The sequence below is a fragment of the Choloepus didactylus genome, chromosome 10, assembly GCF_015220235.1.
Source record: "Choloepus didactylus isolate mChoDid1 chromosome 10, mChoDid1.pri, whole genome shotgun sequence".
NCBI lineage: Eukaryota > Metazoa > Chordata > Mammalia > Pilosa > Megalonychidae > Choloepus > Choloepus didactylus.
This window is the reverse complement of record NC_051316.1, coordinates 38712875-38730866: the sequence shown is the minus strand read 5'-3', so window position 1 is coordinate 38730866 and position 17992 is coordinate 38712875. Positions and strand designations below refer to the sequence as shown.

At 40.6% G+C, this 17992-nt stretch overlaps 1 protein-coding gene across 2 annotated transcripts in view; it reads right to left on the bottom strand.

The window, feature by feature from the left end:
• Positions 1 to 17992, bottom strand: part of GNA14 (G protein subunit alpha 14) — a 237777-nt gene that overhangs the window by 23772 nt on the left and 196013 nt on the right. For both annotated transcript variants that reach the window (XM_037798089.1, XM_037798090.1), the window contains exon 3: positions 12275 to 12429. In XM_037798089.1, coding sequence (XP_037654017.1) covers positions 12275 to 12429 — 155 coding nt within the window. The remainder of the gene's footprint in view (positions 1 to 12274; positions 12430 to 17992) is intronic.

Below are 17992 nucleotides of genomic sequence, written 5' to 3'. Positions count from 1 at the left end.
TCTTTCATTTGCTTTCCCCCAGGCATAGTGAATTTAGTTCAAGTGCCCATCTGTATGCTACAACCGGGTTACATCTTTTTTTTTTTTCCCCTAGCTGTTTTGCATTTTTTTAAACCATGTTTCAGTTTCTACAGGTAGAATTAAAGAAGAAACAAAACTTGTAAAGTTGTAACATTTCACATGGAAATGCTGCCCGAGCTTCAGCTTCAGAAATCTGACCTTTGCTAATGCTGCAATAACGTAATGCTCTTCTCGAATGCTTTTGCCCTATGAGTTAAATAGAGTTTCCAAGAAAACATACCAGTATAAAGCAGTCAAAGGGAAATTCTTTTAAATTTAACAAGTAAAAGTTTTCCTGCTAAAGATATTGGGAAATTCAATAGCTCCTAAAATAACCCAAACTGTGTCTGAGATTATTTTTGGCCATATGTTAAATCCCTGCACTTAAAACATGACTTTTTCTGTTGTAAAACCAGAAGACACTTCTTTCATTTTAGCTTTAACTCAGGCCCTGACCAATAGTGGAGCTGGTGATAAACCCCCCTGCAAAACAAGGCTGGCCCAGCCTTCTCCCAGCACAGGTACACCCCACCTTAAGGTGACCAGGGCAGTCCCAGTGTCAGGGGCAAGGTAGCCCTCAGCTCAAGAAGCAAACCACTGGGGCAGTCTTCTGCAACAGCCTGTCCCTCATCCCTCTGTGTATGTTTCCAGAGCTTATCATAGTTGCTGCTTTACTTTGATGCATGTGATTATTTTATTTGTATCTGTCTTACCACCAGACTGTGTTCCATGAGGGCAGAGAGTATGTCTATTCTCGGTCATATCTGAGTTCTTACTGCAGTGCCTGGCACTTAGCAGGTTCTCATCAAATTTTTGTTTAATGAATGCATAACCAAATAAACTGACATTATTAGCAGAGAAATGCTTTTATCTCTCTTTTCAATTCAGTTCAAATGGCATTCACTTAGTAGCTCTCTTGTGGAAGGGACTGAGTTGGGCAATGCACACAATAAAAAACCTGACCTCCAGCAACTCATGATACTATGGAGAATGAAATAAATAGTGAAATTAATAAATGGAAGATAATGCAAGATGACTATGATAACAACACCCCCAGTTCTCAGCATTTACCATGTCAGGCACTTTACATACATTTTCAGTATTCTCCAAACCAGCCTAAAAAGGATCATCACCAACCTTCTTGTCTATCTAAGAAAACTGACGCTCAGTGAAGTAACACGATTTGCTTTAAGATAGAAAAGGACAATATAGGATACTGGCACACAGGCAGGCAAAACTATTTAACAAGTAGCCTGTATGTGCCAGGTATTATTCTAAAGCAGGAGTTGGCAAACTTTTCCTGTAAGTGCTCAGATAGTAAACTTTTTCAGCTTGTGGGCCACATATGGTCTCTTCCACAACTACTCAACTCTGCTTTTCTAGCCCAAAAGCAGCCATAGACAATTCATAACTGAATAGGTGTGGCTGTGTTCCAAAAAAGGTTTATTTACAGAAACCAACCCTAGTTCTAAATGATGGGAAAACTGCAGTGGCCAAAGCAGTGTTCCTGCTCTCATAGGGTTCCAAATCAGTGCTCATAAACAAACAGTAAATACAATTTTAAAACCAGTTTCAGATAGCAGTACATATTTGACAAATGTACTGTCATGTTCTTTTCTTTCATCTACATTTCTCCACAACTGCCTCAGAACCATTGGTGAGCCATGAGTATTTGTCAGGGACATCAGAAGTGATCTGTTACTTACAATCGTACCAGAAGGGATACATTTTAATATCAAGGAAGGCAGATTTGAGTTTCTCCCTATAATAAATTTTCTCTGGTACATTCGCTCTTTCATTTCCTTCTGTGAATAAAAAAGAATGGGGTGGAGTGACAATTTAACCCTGAGGATCTGTGGAAAACTCCAGGTGACCTGTGGTAGTATGTCACCTGTGTTACCACTGCTAACGTTTGTGTCATGATATTAGAGAGCTGAAAGCCCAGTGCTGCTCCAGGAAGCTCTAGGGCAGACAGTGGAAAGAGAGATACTGTGAGAGTGTCATATTTGATACAAGACTTGAAGTTGTATGATTTGGGAGGCAAAGTTGTATGATAGGCACTGCAGGCTGACAACCCAGCAGAAGCAAAGACCAGGAGGTATGAATGAATGAGGATGATTTGACTGGAGCATAGGGTATGAGAGGGGTGGGGCAGGAGGTAAATCTAGAAACAGCTGTGTCAGTATGGGAGCACCATGTAAAAGCAGATGTCTTAATTCTCTGCAAGACCACTGATGATGTCTAAGCCAAGGACAGATGAACACAAAGCAGTCCTTGAGAAGGAAGAGTGCTGCCACTGTATTTCAGGTAATAGAAGCAGAGAAGTTGGGAACAGCTGCCTGGAATAGTACAAACAACAGAAGCCTGATGTTAGGCTGTGAGGTGGGAAAGGATTTAAAAGACACTGTAGTAGAGCAACAGCTTCCAACTCTCATTATCTGACTCTCTCTTGCCTACCTTTTTCTTGCTTGCCTCATTGAAACAGAGCACTCATTGCTGGAATTGGGAGCCACAGGCTTGAGTAGAACCAAGGCCACTTAAAAAAGGGGCAAGATGGTGGGATGGTGAGGTGTACATGTTAGTTACTCCGCCAGGGCAGTAGGTAGAAAGCCAGGAACTGTGTGGACTGGACACCAGAGAGCAATTTGACTTTGGGCATACTTCATACAACACTCAAGAATGTGTGGAACAGCTGAGATCAGTGAAATCTGGAAGTTCTTGCAGCCAGGGGACCTGTGCCCCTCCCTGGCAGGCTCAGTCCCGTGGGAGGAGGGACTGTCATTGCTGGGAATGAGGAGGGAAAACTGCAGTTGCGCTCTTGTTGAAACCTCAGTCTGCTGATCCAAACTCCAAACATAGATAGACTGAGACCAGACACCGGAAAATCTGGGAACAGTCAGCCCAGGGAGAGGAGATAGGGCTAACAAAAACAGCAAGGAAAACCCAAACAAAAGCAGAGACTTTCTGAAGTTCTGGTGAACATAGAACAGGGAAGGGCAGGGCTCAGGCAGAGTCAGGCTCATGCAAATCCAGAAAGCAAGTTTCCTTGTTTGAAGAGCCGATTTTTCTGCTTTCTTGATTGATCCTTCATGGCTCTAATCTCCTTGTCTCTTAGCATTTCAATAGCCCATTTTAGATCTGCAAGGAGGGTCCTTTTTTTTTTTTTTTTTTTAATCTTTTTCTTTTTCTAAAACAATAACTCTAAGAAGCCCATTACAGAAAGCCTCAAAGACTTGCAATTTGGGCCCAGACAAGAGCAGAGCTAAGAGAGCTCTGAGACCCAAAGCAATAAGTCCAGTGGCTGAGAAAATTTGCTAAACACCACAACTTCCCAAGAAAAGGGGGGCGTCCCCTTACAGCCGTCTTCCCAGTGGGCAAGGAACACTTCTGCCTGGCACCAGCACCACAGCCCAGAGATGCCCCAAACAACCCCAGTGTGACGGGAAGTGTTTGCAACAACACATGCACACACCACAATATCAGGCATGAACAATAGCCTTTCCCGCACTCTCAGCTAATTGTCCCCGAGTGGGGAAGGCAGAGCTGTGTGAAAGGGGGAAAGTAACATGCCTCATTCAGCCATCCTTTCAGCAGCCTGGGAACGCCCCTACACAGCCCTGAAGCCCAGAACCTCCCTTGGGGGATGGCACTCACCTGTGACACAGCACAGTTGCCCCTCAGCAGAGGACCTGGGAGTGCACCACTTGGAAGAGGGACCCACTCGCAAGTCCCAGGGACCATATGCCATTACCAAGGACTTGTGGGTCAGCGGCAGAGACAAACTGTGGCAAGACTGAACTGAAGGAGTACACTATTGTGACAGCTTTAAATCTCCAGGAACACCTGGGAGATTTGATTATTAAAGCTGCCCCCCCTCCCTAACCGTGCAGACGCACACCCCACATACAGGGCGGGCAACACCAACTATACATGCAAGCTTGGTGCACCAATTGGACCCCACAAGACTCACACCCTGACTCACCACAAAGACAAAGTGGCGGAGAACTGGCTTGAAGGGAATAGGTGGCTCGCAGACACCACCTGCCGGTTAATCAGAGAAAGTGTACTCCACAAAGCTGTGGCTCTGACAAATTAGAGACAAAGGTTTGAATAATCCTACATATCCTAAAAGAACGCTATCAAGTAAAGCAAATGCCAAGAGGGCAAAAACAACAGAAAATCTGAAAGCATATGAAAAAACTAGGCGATATGGATAACCCAAACACCCAAATCAAAAGATCAGAGGAGACACAGTACTTGGAGCAATTAATCAAAGAACTAAAGACAAACAACAAGAGCATGGCACAGGCTATGAAGGACATGAAGAAGACCCTAGAAGAGCATAAAGAAGAAATTGCAAGAGTAATTAAAAAACAAAAAACAAAAAAAATAAGATCTTATGGAAATAAAAGAAACTGTTGACCAAATTAAAAAGACTCTGGATACTCATAGTACAAGACTAGAGGAAGCTGAACAACGTCTCAGTGTCCTAGAAGTCCACAGAACAGAAAATGAAAGAACAAAAGAAAGAATGGGGAAAAAAAAACGAAAAAATCGAAATGGACCTCAGGGATATGATAGATAAAATAAAACATCCAAATATAAGACTCATTGGTGTCCCAGAAGGAGAAAAGAAGGGTAAAGGTCTAGAAAGAGTATTCAAAGAAATTGTTGGGGAAAACTTCCCAAACCTTCTACACAATATATATACACAAAGCATAAATGCCCAGTGAACTCCAAATAGAATAAATCCAGATAAACCCACTCCAAGACATATTCTGATCACACTGTCAAATATAGAAGAGAAGGAGCAAGTTCTGAAAGCAGCAAGAGAAGAGCAATTCACCACATACAAAGGAAACAGCATAAGACTAAGTAGTGACTACTCAGCAGTCTCCAGGGAGGTGAGAAGGCAGTGGCACAACATAGTTAAAATTCTGAGAGACAAAAATTGCCAACCAAGAATTCTTTATGCAGCAAAGCTCTCCTTCAGATTTGAGGGAGAGCTTAAATTTTTCACAAACAAATGCTGAGAGAATTTGCTAACAAGAGATCTGCCCTACTTGAGATACTAAAGGGAGCCCTACTGACAGAGAAACAAAGGAGAGAGAGATACAGAGAAAGGTTCAGTACTAAAGAGATTCAATATTGGTATGTTAAAGGACATTAAGATAGAGAGGGAAAAAATATATCTGACAAACATAAACCAAAGGATAGGACGGCTGATTCAAGAAATGCCTTCACAGTAATAACATTGAATGTAAATGTATTAAACTCCCCAGTTAAAAGATATAGATTGGCAGAATGGATCAAAAAATATGAACCATCAATATGTTGCATACAAGAGACTCATCTTAGACACAGGGACACAAAGAAATTGAAAGTGAAAGGATGGAAGAAATATTTCATGCAAGCTACAGCCAAAAGAAAGCAGGAGTAGCAATATTAATCTCAGATAAAATAGACTTTAAATGCAAGGATGTTATGAGAGACAAAGAAGGCCACTACACACTAATAAAAGGAGCAATTCAACAAGAAATAATAATCATAAAGGTCTATGCACCCAATCATGGTGCCACAAAATACATGAGACAAACACTGGCAAAACTAAAGGAAGCAATGGATGTCTCCACAATAATTGTGGGAGACTTCAACACATCACTCTCTCCTATAGATATATCAACCAGATAGAAGACCAATAAGGAAACTGAAAACCTAAACAATCTGATAAATAAATTGGATTTAACAGACATATATAGAACATTACATCCCAAATCACCAGGATACACCTTCTTCTCTAGTGATCACGGAACTTTCTCCAGAACAGACCATATGCTGGGACATAAAACAAGCCTCAATAAATTAAAAAAAAAAAAAAATTGAAATATTCAAAGCACATTCTCTGACCACAATGGAATACAATTAGAAGTCAATAACCATCAGAGACTTAGAAAATTCACAAACACCCGGAGGTTAAACACCACACTCCTAAAATAAATGGTTTATAATGTAGAATGTAGGGGACCTAGTGATAGCAATTAATGAAGGGGGAAAGATAACCCAATAAGAACAGATAAGCTATCGTGGGTAAATTTAACATTCTGGGAATGCCCAGGAATGATTATGGTTTGTTAATTTCTGATGGGTATGGTAGGAACAAGGTCACAGAAATGTTGCTATATTAGGATATTTTCTTGGGGTAGAGTAGGAACATGTTGGAAGTAAAGTAGTTATTTTAGGTTCTCTTTTTCTTACTCCCTTGTTATGGTTTGTTTGAAATTTTTTTTTATTTAAAAAAATTTTTTTTTATATAATTCATTTAAAAAAAAGAGTTAATTAAAAAAAAATGAAAATGAAAAAAATATGCAGAGCCCCCTTGAGAAGCTGGTGGAGAATGCAGGGGTGTTGGGCTCCCCCACCTCAATGGCTGCTGATGTGCTCACAGACATAGGGAACTGGTAGTTTGATGGGCTGAGCCCTCTACCACAGGACTTGCCCTTGGGAAGACTGCTGCTGCAAAGGAGAGTCTAGGCCTGCCTATAATTGTGCCTAAGAGCCTCCTCCCAAATGCCTCTTTGTTGATCAGATGTGGCCCTCTCTCTCTAGCTAACCCAACTTGAAAGGTGAAATCACTGCCCTCCCTCCATGTGGGATCTGACACCCAGGGGAGTGAATATCCCTGGCAGCATGGAATGTGGAGGAGTCTGGGCCCAGCACCATGGGATGGAGAGCATCTTCTTGACCAAAAGGAGGAAGTGAAAGGAAATGAAATAAGCTTCAGTGGCAGAGAAATTCCAGGGGGAGCCGAGAGGTCACTCTGGTGGGCACTCTTATGCACAATATAGACAACCCTTTTTGGGTTCTGGTGAATTGGACTCCTTTGTCCAGTGTATGGATGGATGAGCAAAAAAAAAAAAAGCAAAACAAAACAAAAAAGGCACCCAGTGTTCTTTTTTGCTTTAATTGCTCTTTTTCACTTTAATTTTTGTTCTTGTTGTTTTTGTGTGTGTGGTGATGAAAATGTCAGAGATTGGTTTTGGTGATAGAAGCACGACTGTATGGTGGTGCTGTGGACAATTGAACGTACGCTTTGTTTTGCATGACTGCATGGTATGTGAATATATCTCAATAAAATGAAAAAAAAAAGCAAATGAAGTTTGCAGAAAAGAAATGAGGATATTAAAAAAAAAAAACTTTCATGTAAACCCCTATTTGGTCACTGGCTTTAAGTGCCTTCATATTCAAGTAGTTATGTTTGAAGTCCTTCCACCCTGAACCTTTAAAGATTCTTTGAAGCACTCCCAATTTACCTAGACCAGAGTTTTGAACCTTGGAACTAGGGAAATTTTGAACTGGATAATTCTTTGTTGTGGGAGGCTGTTTCTATGTATTTTAGGATATTTAGCTTCATCCCTGGCCTCCATCCACTAGATACAGTAGCAACATTATTCCAGTTATAACAAGCGAAAAATCTCTCCAGGTTTTGCTAAATGTCTACTGGGGGTGGGGGAGTGGGCAAGATCACCTCGGTTAAGAACCATTGATCTAAATTGAGAAAACGCAAAAGTGCCTGAAGTCTTGCCAGTTCAGAAGGCTGGACAGTTGTCTGGGTCCATGAGAGCCATTTTTTTGTGTGTGTGTGTGTCAGCTCTGTCCACCATCCTCGCCACACCCTCTTAATGGACCTGGCCTCATTTTCAGGGCCACGTTTAATTCTATGGCAGCTCTGGTAAGTATCTCTTCCAAATGAATCTATATTTTTAAAAGAAAAAAAGCCAGCCCAGCCAATCCCCAGGACACCATAGAGACTAGAGCAGTAGTTTGTCTCAGGGAAGGGTCAAGGGGGGTGAATGCCTTGGCAAACTTCAAGATATCCCTGGTTCCCTAGCCTGTCAAAGGCAGTCTGCCTTCTTCTTTGAGATACTTCATTCCATCTCTTTTCTATGCTGAACCAACACAATTTCAGGGGTTGCCTTTATTTCCTGACTTGATGCTCTCTTGCACCTAAATGTTCCTATAGTCAGATTGGTTCTCCCAACCTGGTTTAATGGCAGAACCATTAAACACCCAACCTGGTACAAGTACCAAAGGGAGGTCTGTGAAACAGCAGGGAATAATGTTTCCAGTTTCCTTTTCTGCCCATGGCCTTGCCCAGGCAATGAGAGTGAACTACCTCTCCAAAGCTAGCTTGGAGGGAAACAACACATAAAGGAAGGGGATACATCTTGGGAAAGGATTTCAGAGCCTTCAGAGGATGGAAGATGATAGGGGCAAGGTGGAAAGAGCTGAGCTGCAGAAGCAGGAATCAGGCAACTCTTCAAGGAAGGACCATGATCAAATTATTTGCCCAGTAACCTGGTTGAATGAGGCACAGCCTCAGGAATTCTTAAATAAAGTCCTGCAATCTCTATGGAATAGTTTGCATGCAAGACCTATTTCTTTTCACCTTAAGGGATAAATTATTTAATACAATAAAGAAATAAGATATTTACAGATCACTATATTCCTTATGAACATAGATGCAATGACCCTCAATAAAATACTACCAAACCAAATCCAACAGTACATTAAAAGGATTATATACCACAAGCAAGTGGTATTTATTCCAGGAATGCAAGTGTGATTCAACATAAGAAAGTCTGTGAATGCCATATACCACATTAACAGATGAAGGGAAAAAAACACATCATCTCAATTGACACATAAAGGACATTTAACAAAATCCTGCACCCTTTCTTGTTAAAAACACAAAACTAGGACCACAAGGGAACTTTCTCAATATAATAAAGGGCTTATATGAAAAACCCACAAGTAGCATCATTATCAATGGTGAAAGATTGAAAGCTTTCCCCTAAGATCAGGACCAAGCCAAGGTTGCCAGTGTCACCACTGTTATTCAACATTGTAATGGAAGTGCTAGCCAGAGCAATTAGGCAAGAAAAAGAATTAAAAGGCATCCAAATTGGAAAGGAAGAAGAAAAACTTTCTCTATTCACAAATGACATGATCCTATATGTAGAAAATCCCAAAGTATTTACAGTAAACCTACTAACCTAATGAATTCAGCAAAGTGGTGGGGTATAAGACCAACACACAAAGATCAGTGGTGTTTCTATACATTGGGAATGAACAATTGGAAAAGGACATAAATAAATTCCATTTACAACAGCAGGTATAAGAAATATCTAGGAATAAATTTAACCAAGGATGTAAGGGACTTGTATACAGAAAACAACAAAATGTTGCTGAAGGAAATTAAAGAAGACCCAAATAAATGGAAGGACATTCTGTGTTCATGATTGGAAAGCTAAATGTTAAGATGTTTATTCTGCCCAAAGGGATTTACAGATTCAGTGCAGTCCCAATCAAAATCTCAACATCCTCCTTTGCAGAAATGGAAAAGTCAATCATCTAGTCATATGGAAGGGTAAGGGGCCCCAAATAGCCAAAGCCACCTTGAAAAAGAAGTACAAAGTTGGGTAACTCACACTTCCCAATCTTAAAGCATATTACAAAGCTACAGCAATCAAAACAGCACGGTACTGGCACAAAGAAAGACAGACCAATGGAATCAAATTGAGAGTTCATAAATAAACCCTCATATCTATGGCCAAGTGAATTTTGACAAGGGTGCTAAGTCCACTGAATGGGGAAAGAATAATCTCTTCAATAAATGGTGCTGGGAGTCTGGATATCCAGATACAAAAGAATGAAGGTCGGCCCCTACATCAAGCTATATACAAAAATAATCTAAAAAATGGATCAAAGACTTAAGTGTAAAAACTAAAACTATAAAATTCCTAGATAAAAAATATCTTCAGGACCTGGTATGAAGCAGTGGTTTCTGAGACTTTACACCCAAAGCATTAAACAACAAAAGAAAAAAATGACGTCGGACTTTATCAAAATTTAAAACTTGTGCAAAGGACATTATCAAAGTGAAAAGACAACCTACAGAATGGGAGAAAATATCTATCTGATAAGGGCTTAATATCCAGAATATATAAAGATATCCTACAACTCAACAGCAAAAAGACAACCCAGTTTTTTAAAGGGCACAGGTCTTGTGGGATTGAGAACATCTTGACCAAAAGGGGAATGCAAAATGAAACAAAGCTTCAGTGGCTGAGAGATTTCAAATGGAGTCGAGAGGTCACTCTGGTGGACATTCTTACGCACTATATAGCTAACGCTTTTTAGTTTTTAATATACTGGAATAGCCAGAAGTAAATACCTGAAACTACCAAACTCCACTCCAGTAGCTTTGACTCTTGAACACGATTGTATAACAATGTAGCTTACAAGGGGTGATGGTGTGACTGTGAAAACCTTGTGGATCACACTCCCTTTATCCAGTGTATGGATGGATGAGTAGAAAAATGGGGACAAAACCTAAATGAAAAATAGGGTGGGATGGGGGGGGTGATTTGGGTGTTCTTTTTTCATTTTTATTTTTTTATTCTTATTCTGATTCTTTCTGGTGTAAGGAAAATGTTCAAAAATAGATTGGGGTGATGAATGCACAACTATAAGGTGGTGCTGTGAACATTTGTACACCATGGATGATTGTATGGTATGTAAATATATCTCAGTTTAAATATATCTGAATTTAAAAAAATAAAAAATAAATTTAAAAAAGGGCATAGGTCGTGAATAGACATTTCTTCAAAGTAGTACAAATGGCCAAGAAGCACATGAAAAGATGTCCAATATCATTCGCCATTAGGGAAGGCAAATCAAAACCACAATGAGACACCGTTTCACACCCACTAGAGTGACTACTATTATAAAAACGGAAAGTAACCACTGTTGGAGAGGATGTGGATAAATAGAAACCCTTGTACAACGTTGGTGAGAATGTAAAAATGATGCACCACTGTGGAAAACACTTTGGCAGTTCCTCAAAAAGTTAAGGGATAGACAACGTATGACCTGGCAATCCTACTTCTAGACATATATCCAAAACAATTGAAAGCAGGGGCTTGATGTTCATAGTGGCATTATTCACAGTTGCCAAAATATGGAAGCAACCCAAGTATCCATCAATGGATGAATGGATAAACAAAATGTGGTATATACATATAATGGAATATTATTCAGCCATAAAAAGGAATGAATATCTAATACATGCTACAACATGGATGAACCTTGAAGACCTCATGTTGAGTAAAATAAGCCAGACACAAAAGGACAAATATTGTATGATCTCACTGATATGAAAAAAACTGGTTATGCAAATTCATAGACCCAGAAATTAGAATACAGGTTACCAGTGGCAGGGACTGGGGTGTGGAATTGGGAGTTAATGCCTCTTTGTTACAGAGTCTGTTTGGGGCGCTGTAAAAAACTTGACAATGAATGCTGTCGGTAGCACAAAATTGTGAATGTCATTAACACCACCAAATTGTATACTTGAAGCTTATTAAAACAGGAAATTTTATGTTGTATATAGGTTACCACAATAAAAAAGGGGGAAAAACCCATAGATATATACAACACAAAGAGTGAATCCTAATGTTAATTATAAACTTTAGTTAATAATATAATAAAATTGGTTCATCAGTTATAACAAATATACCACACTAATGTAAAACATACAAAAAACTGTGTGAGTGGGTGGGGAGAGTAATATAGAAACTCTGTTGTACTTTCTGAATGATGTTTCTATAAACATACAACTTCTCTAAAAAATTAAAATAATAAACTAGAGCTTTATGGATCCAAAATATAATGTGTAAGTCTCAGGCAGTCAATAAACAAAGGACTGAGCTTCCTTCACTTGCTGGGCCCTCAGTACCTAACACGCCCACGAGAGGGCAGCACAAGATCAGCAACTAACAGGCCTACCGCACTGCTGGTCTAAATTTTCTGATTTGGGGACAATTGGATCTGCGAAGAGCAAGCTTGGAGGAAAGTGGAAACCAGAAGCAGGTATATTTCCTATTTAAGTTAGATAATTTCAGCAACCCAACTGAGATCAACCCTGCTAAGAGAAGAGCTAATTTGGTTGAACCTTTCACTGAAAATGACAGTCTTAGAACATGGTAGGTGTCTACAAGGGGAAGGACCTGGGGATCCACAGGGTGACTGAAGAGTTTTTGGAGGTTTTAATATGAGACACCAAGACATAAGAAGGGGCTCCCCCCACCCCCACTGGTGAGCAGCCTCTTTATACCTGAAAGCACCAGGTTCAGGCCTGCAGCTATCTACTCACTATTTGGCAGAATCCGATAGCTGGTATTCCCTCCTCCGGTCGTAACACTCCTGGATTCCCGGATCCTGCCAGAGCTGCTTGATGGCCTCTACCTGGCTCCTGGATAATGCAGAGACCTTGTCTACTTCCACTTCTCGGATTATCTGGGCATTTTCCTACTCAAAAGAAAAAGAAACTTTCATTAGGTAAAGGAAAGGAAGCCAACACATCAGTGATTTGGGGGACACACTTGCCTTGGTCCATGGGTTAAGGAGAATCACACAAGGTATCTATAGCGGGGTATCCTCCAAGCTACTCGGCAGCAGCCGTACTGGGAGGAGGCAATGTGGCTGCTCAGCTCAGTGGAAAGAGCTCCAGAGGACCAGAACCTGCAGCTTCTGCTCCCAGGCAGTACCGTGGAACCCATTTCACCAGTATTCAACATCCAGTTCCGAGCAGAGAATTCCTGGAACTATTACCCACCCTTACCAACCTCACTTCCTTTTTAATATAGTAGGGATTCGAATGTCTGCTAGTCAACTGAGCGATTTCAAAATGACTGTTGCTGCTATTATCAGTGGCATACCCAGGGTGAGGTAGTAGAAGCTGTCCACCCCATGTACAGGCAGTAAGGAGATGAATTCTCCTTAGAGAATTGAAAAAGAATATTAACACGGACTAAATGCCAGTATGCTTTTTATTATCACCATGTTTAAGTGATAAAAGGCTCCTTTCCTCCAGGTGGACCATCCTACTGGCCCCCTCCCCCCATGCTACAGATTGCTATAATATTATTACTAGCATGATTATTAAATAATCACTGCTCTAATATTGCTCTACAACTAACAGTAACTGTTAAGATCATTATTACTATAATTATTACTATTACAGCAGTTACCATTTATGAGCCACTTTTTTTTTTCAGGTGGCTTCATTTTTTTTTTAAATCTTCATTTTATTGAGATATATTCACATACCACACAGTCATACAAAACAAATCGTACATTCAATTGTTCACAGGGCAATTACATAGTTGTACATTCATCACCTAAATCAATCCCTGACACCTTCATTAGCACACACACACAAATAACAAGAATAATAATTAAAGTGAAAAAGAGCAATTGAAGTAAAAAAGAACACTGGGTACCTTTGTCTGTCTGTCTGTTTGTTTGTTTGTTTGTTTGTTTCCCCCATTTTTCTACTCATCCATCCATAAACTAGACAAAGGGGAGTGTGGTCCTTATGGCTTTCCCAATCCCACTGTCACCCCTCATAAGCTACATTTTCATACAATTGTCTTCAAGATTCATGGGTTCTGGGTTGTAGTTTGATAGTTTCAGGTATCTACTGCCAGCTACCCCAATTCTTTAGAACCTAAAAAGGGTTGTCTAAATTGTGCATAAGAGAGCCCACCAGAGTGACCTCTCGGCTCCTTTTGGAATCTCTCTGCCACTGAAGCTTATTTCATTTCCTTTCACATCCCCCTTTTGGTCAAGATGTTCTCCGTCCCATGATGCCGGGTCTACATTCCTCCCCGGGAGTCATATTCCACGTTGCCAGGGAGATTCACTCCCCTGGGTGTCTGATCCCACGTAGTGGGGAGGGCAGTGATTTCACCTTTCAAGTTGGCTTAGCCAGAGAGAGAGGGCCACATCTGAGCAACAAAGAGGCACTCGGGAGGAGGCTCTTAGGCACAATTATAGGGAGGCCTAGCCTCTCCTTTGCAGCAACAGTCTTCCCAAGGGTAAATCCTGTGGTAGAGGGCTCAACCCATCAAACCACCAGTCCCCTATGTCTGTGGTCATGTTAGCAACCATCGAGGTGGGGTAGGCCAGTACCCCTGCATTCTCCACAGGCTCCTCAAGGGGGCTATGAGCCACTTCTTACATACCAAGGGCTTTGCCCACATTATCTGATTTAATCATTGAGAATCCAGCTTGAAGCCAAAAATCTTTCCAAACCTTAGAAAACTAAAATGATAAAAGTTGGCCTGAATCCCTGTTTCCATGTGTTGGCCTCACAGATTTAGCATCCCTTCCTTGGCTGCCAGTTGCTGCAGACAAGCAAATCTTAATGTGAGACACAACCCTGGCTGCCTCTCTCCCACCCTCATCTCCCAGCAATTACATCACACAGAACTGGCTGTTCACTGGCAGCTGTCAGTCAGCAAAGTGCCCATTTGGCAGTGGTTACCTCAAGTGTCTATGGTACCCTGGAAAAGTTGCTTTCATGTTGTATTATTTACCCTCTTCATAGTCCAAAAAGAAGCTGGAGAAAATGGGAATCTTATGGATTCACTTGGATCAGGGCAAAACCAAGGCTGTGATTAAATCAATGTGACTTTTCCCCATATCAGTCACCAATTTAATATAATCTCAGAGTCTCAAGCAAGGTATAGGCAGGATGGATTTGTGGGAGTTTCCTGGACCTAACAGATGAGTTGGGGCCTTTAAGGAGCCCAAGTTTCCTGCCTTAGCATCCTTATTTGTAAAACAAGCCAGTGATTTTCAGGGGAACCTGCCTTATAAACTAAGAAGTATCACCCAAATTTAAGTAGAATTAGCCTTAAAATTGTAGCAGAAGCCTAATAAATATTTGTTTAGAAAAACAGGAAATACTGATTCCTATCAACCATGATTTATAATCTTGCCCCACTGGCACATTTTGCATCATCTGCCCTGTGTTTAGCCAGAGAAGTAATGAAGAGTCTGGACAGAGTTTGTAGGGAGCAGAAAGGCTGTCTCCCATTTCCTCCCCTAGCTACCCTCCCTCCTCCATCATAGTGTCAGATGATTTCTTCTCATCCTGGGCTTACTACCCTCTGAATCAAACATCTGTCTTCCTCTGTCTTCACACCACGTCAGGAAATGCCATGGGGGCAGAGCCAATGCTTATTTATCCTATAATAGAATCCAGCACAGTGACTGGCAAATAGTAGGAACCCTCTATTAAAGTACGTGTTCAATAAACATTTGTCACGCATTTAAAGTGTTAATGTAAAATAAACATTTTATCACCTTGCTTTATCTTTCATTACCTCTTCCTCCATGTATATGCATATACACATACACATTCTTGCACACAAACACATGTATTTTTTCTGAGATAATTGAGAGTAACTTGCAGCTACAATGCTGCTTCATTTCTAAAGACTTTGGTAAGATTTCCTAAACACAAGGCCATTCACTTACATAATCACAGTATAATGATCGAAATCAGGAAATTAACATTTGACACATTATTATTATCTACAGATCGTATCCAAATTTTATCAATTGTCCCAGTCAAGTTCTTTATCTGGAGTGGTCTTTCAGTTGGAGAAGTTTTTGTCCCTGGAGGAAAGTGGCCTGCATCTCATGGAAGGAGGGGAAGAGGATCGAGTTTGGGGTGATGTCATGACTTGGGGCGAGGGAGGTGCAGGCAGACACCTACGTGGAGATGTCCAGAAAGCAGTCGAATAAAATGGGTCTGTAGGAGAGTCCCTAGGCTAGGGAAACATTTCGAATTGAAATTGCCTGACATTTGTTTAAATGGAAAGAAAAAAAAAATCCAATGGTATAAATATTACTGGAGCAAACTTAGCAGATATAGAAACATGACCACTTTCTCAAACACTGAGCTAACATCTGGATTTTCCTCTTTTCCTTTCTCACACAACCATTTTCACTGATCTGAAGGGGGAGCTTGGAAAACCAATGTGCTACATGTGTGACTCGCTCAGAAATTCCCAGAGAAACAGTAAAGGGAGCTGCTTATGAGGCGGCACCATGATGGTTTTCCACGTAGATCCACAGCTGCCCGGGCACAGTCCCTGTCGGGCACAGGGAGCCCCTCTGGCTGGATCCAGACCCTGGTGGGGAGCCTCTGACACTGGTAACACAGCAGGACTAGGAGGCCCAGAAACTTTCTCTTCTTGGCTGACTTTTTCATTATCTCAGGAGATTTTTCCCTTAGAGTCAGGGAGCTAGAGTTCTTTTTTGTTTTTGTTTTTGGTCAGAAATTATTTTCATTACCATTTATATTAACATATCCTAGATGATTAAAGCATAATTTAATATTTCAAGTGTGTACTGTAATATGTAGGTAGCTCTTATAAACCCCATGTGCTTCATGAAAAGAAGTGGGATTAAGTTATATGATAAAAAATGAAAGTTCCCTATAACATTGCATTTCTGACTTTTGTACAATCACTCCTACTTATTTTAGCAAATACACAAAGATCAGCAATTACAATACATATTTTGTTAGGTGAAAATTATGAAGTAAAATTTCAGTGCTCCAAATCATTCATCAGCTTTTAGAACATCTCAAATGTTTCATTATAAAGAAAATGCCAGTCACCTATGCTAGAGAAAGGAGTTTTTCTTGTAGAAAATCAAGAAGGAGCCTGTGCTTCTGGTAAAGGCAGTCTAGGAAATTTGGATCAACTCTCCCACTGAAAACAATTAGAAATGGTAGACAAAACATTTTCAAAAATATGCTTGAAAGTATTAGAAAGCTAACAAGACAGTAAATCACTGCTGGGCCAGGATGTGGAAGAGGATGATGCCAAAGGAGTGAGCCCAATATTGGGGTCTCTTGCCTTTCCCCCGGGGGTTCTGCCTATTCTGGATGAGACAACTGAGACTTTGAGCAGCTCCTTTGTCAACATTGCAGAGCTAGGGTGACAAAAGACTGAAGTTTAAGGATTGGCAAGAGCAAAAGACCTCTGGTTTTGGGTTGGGATCCCAAAGGGCAGCCTTTAGGGGGTTGTAATTCAGCTTGGAATCATCACAGTCTCAGAAACTGAGTAGCCCCAGACACCTGGCAGAAGAAAAGGTAACTCCTCTTTGGAGTTTAGAAGACACTATTTACCTCACCCTCAGTTTATTTTTTCCAATATGTGTCCAACACAACATCAAAAATAACCAGGCCTGGAGAAGATAAGACAACAAAAAGAGGCAAGTAAAAAGATGGCAAAAGATACACCATTAAACACTAACCCAAAGGAAGCTGGAGCTGTTCTGTTAACATGAAAGTAGACATTAAAGTAAAAAGCATAACTAGGGATAGAGAGGGATATTTCAAATGACAAGTTCAGGAAAACATAACAGTTCTAAATCTATGTTATTAGCTACATAGAAATTATCTTCCATCTTGAGGGAGAGTTTAACATACCTCTTTTAGTAACTGATAGAATACACATAAGAAACACTAAAGACATAGACAATCCAAACAGCATGATCAGAAAATTTGACCTTCTGGACACATACAACTCTGTACTCAAAATTAACTGTAAAATACACACTTTTTTTCTTCAAGCATATCTGGAGTATTTCTAAAAATTTCACATAAAAATTTGATTTTCCAGCTTCCCCAGCAACTCTTAGCTACAGCAGGGATGCACTCTAAATTGGTTACCCTTGCCATCAGCCCACCCCACACACTCTGTAGGCATTTGAATATTTAACCACTGGCAAGAGTCAACAAGATTTCTCCATGAAGAAGAAACTGGAAACTCAGTTTTTCTAACCCAATTCATGATTCAACACCTGTTGAAGCTTTAGCTACAACTTCAGAGTTCTCCTCCAATTTTTGCCTTCCTCTGTCTCTTCATCTTTTCTCCAAGAAAAATAAATGATAGAATTCTCTGGCCACAAAGTGTTGGCTGAAAGGCCAAGTTACTAAATCCTTTCTTACTGGTCAAACTTCAGTGGGTTTCACAGGGGTAGGGGTGGGGTGGGAGGGATTCTTTCC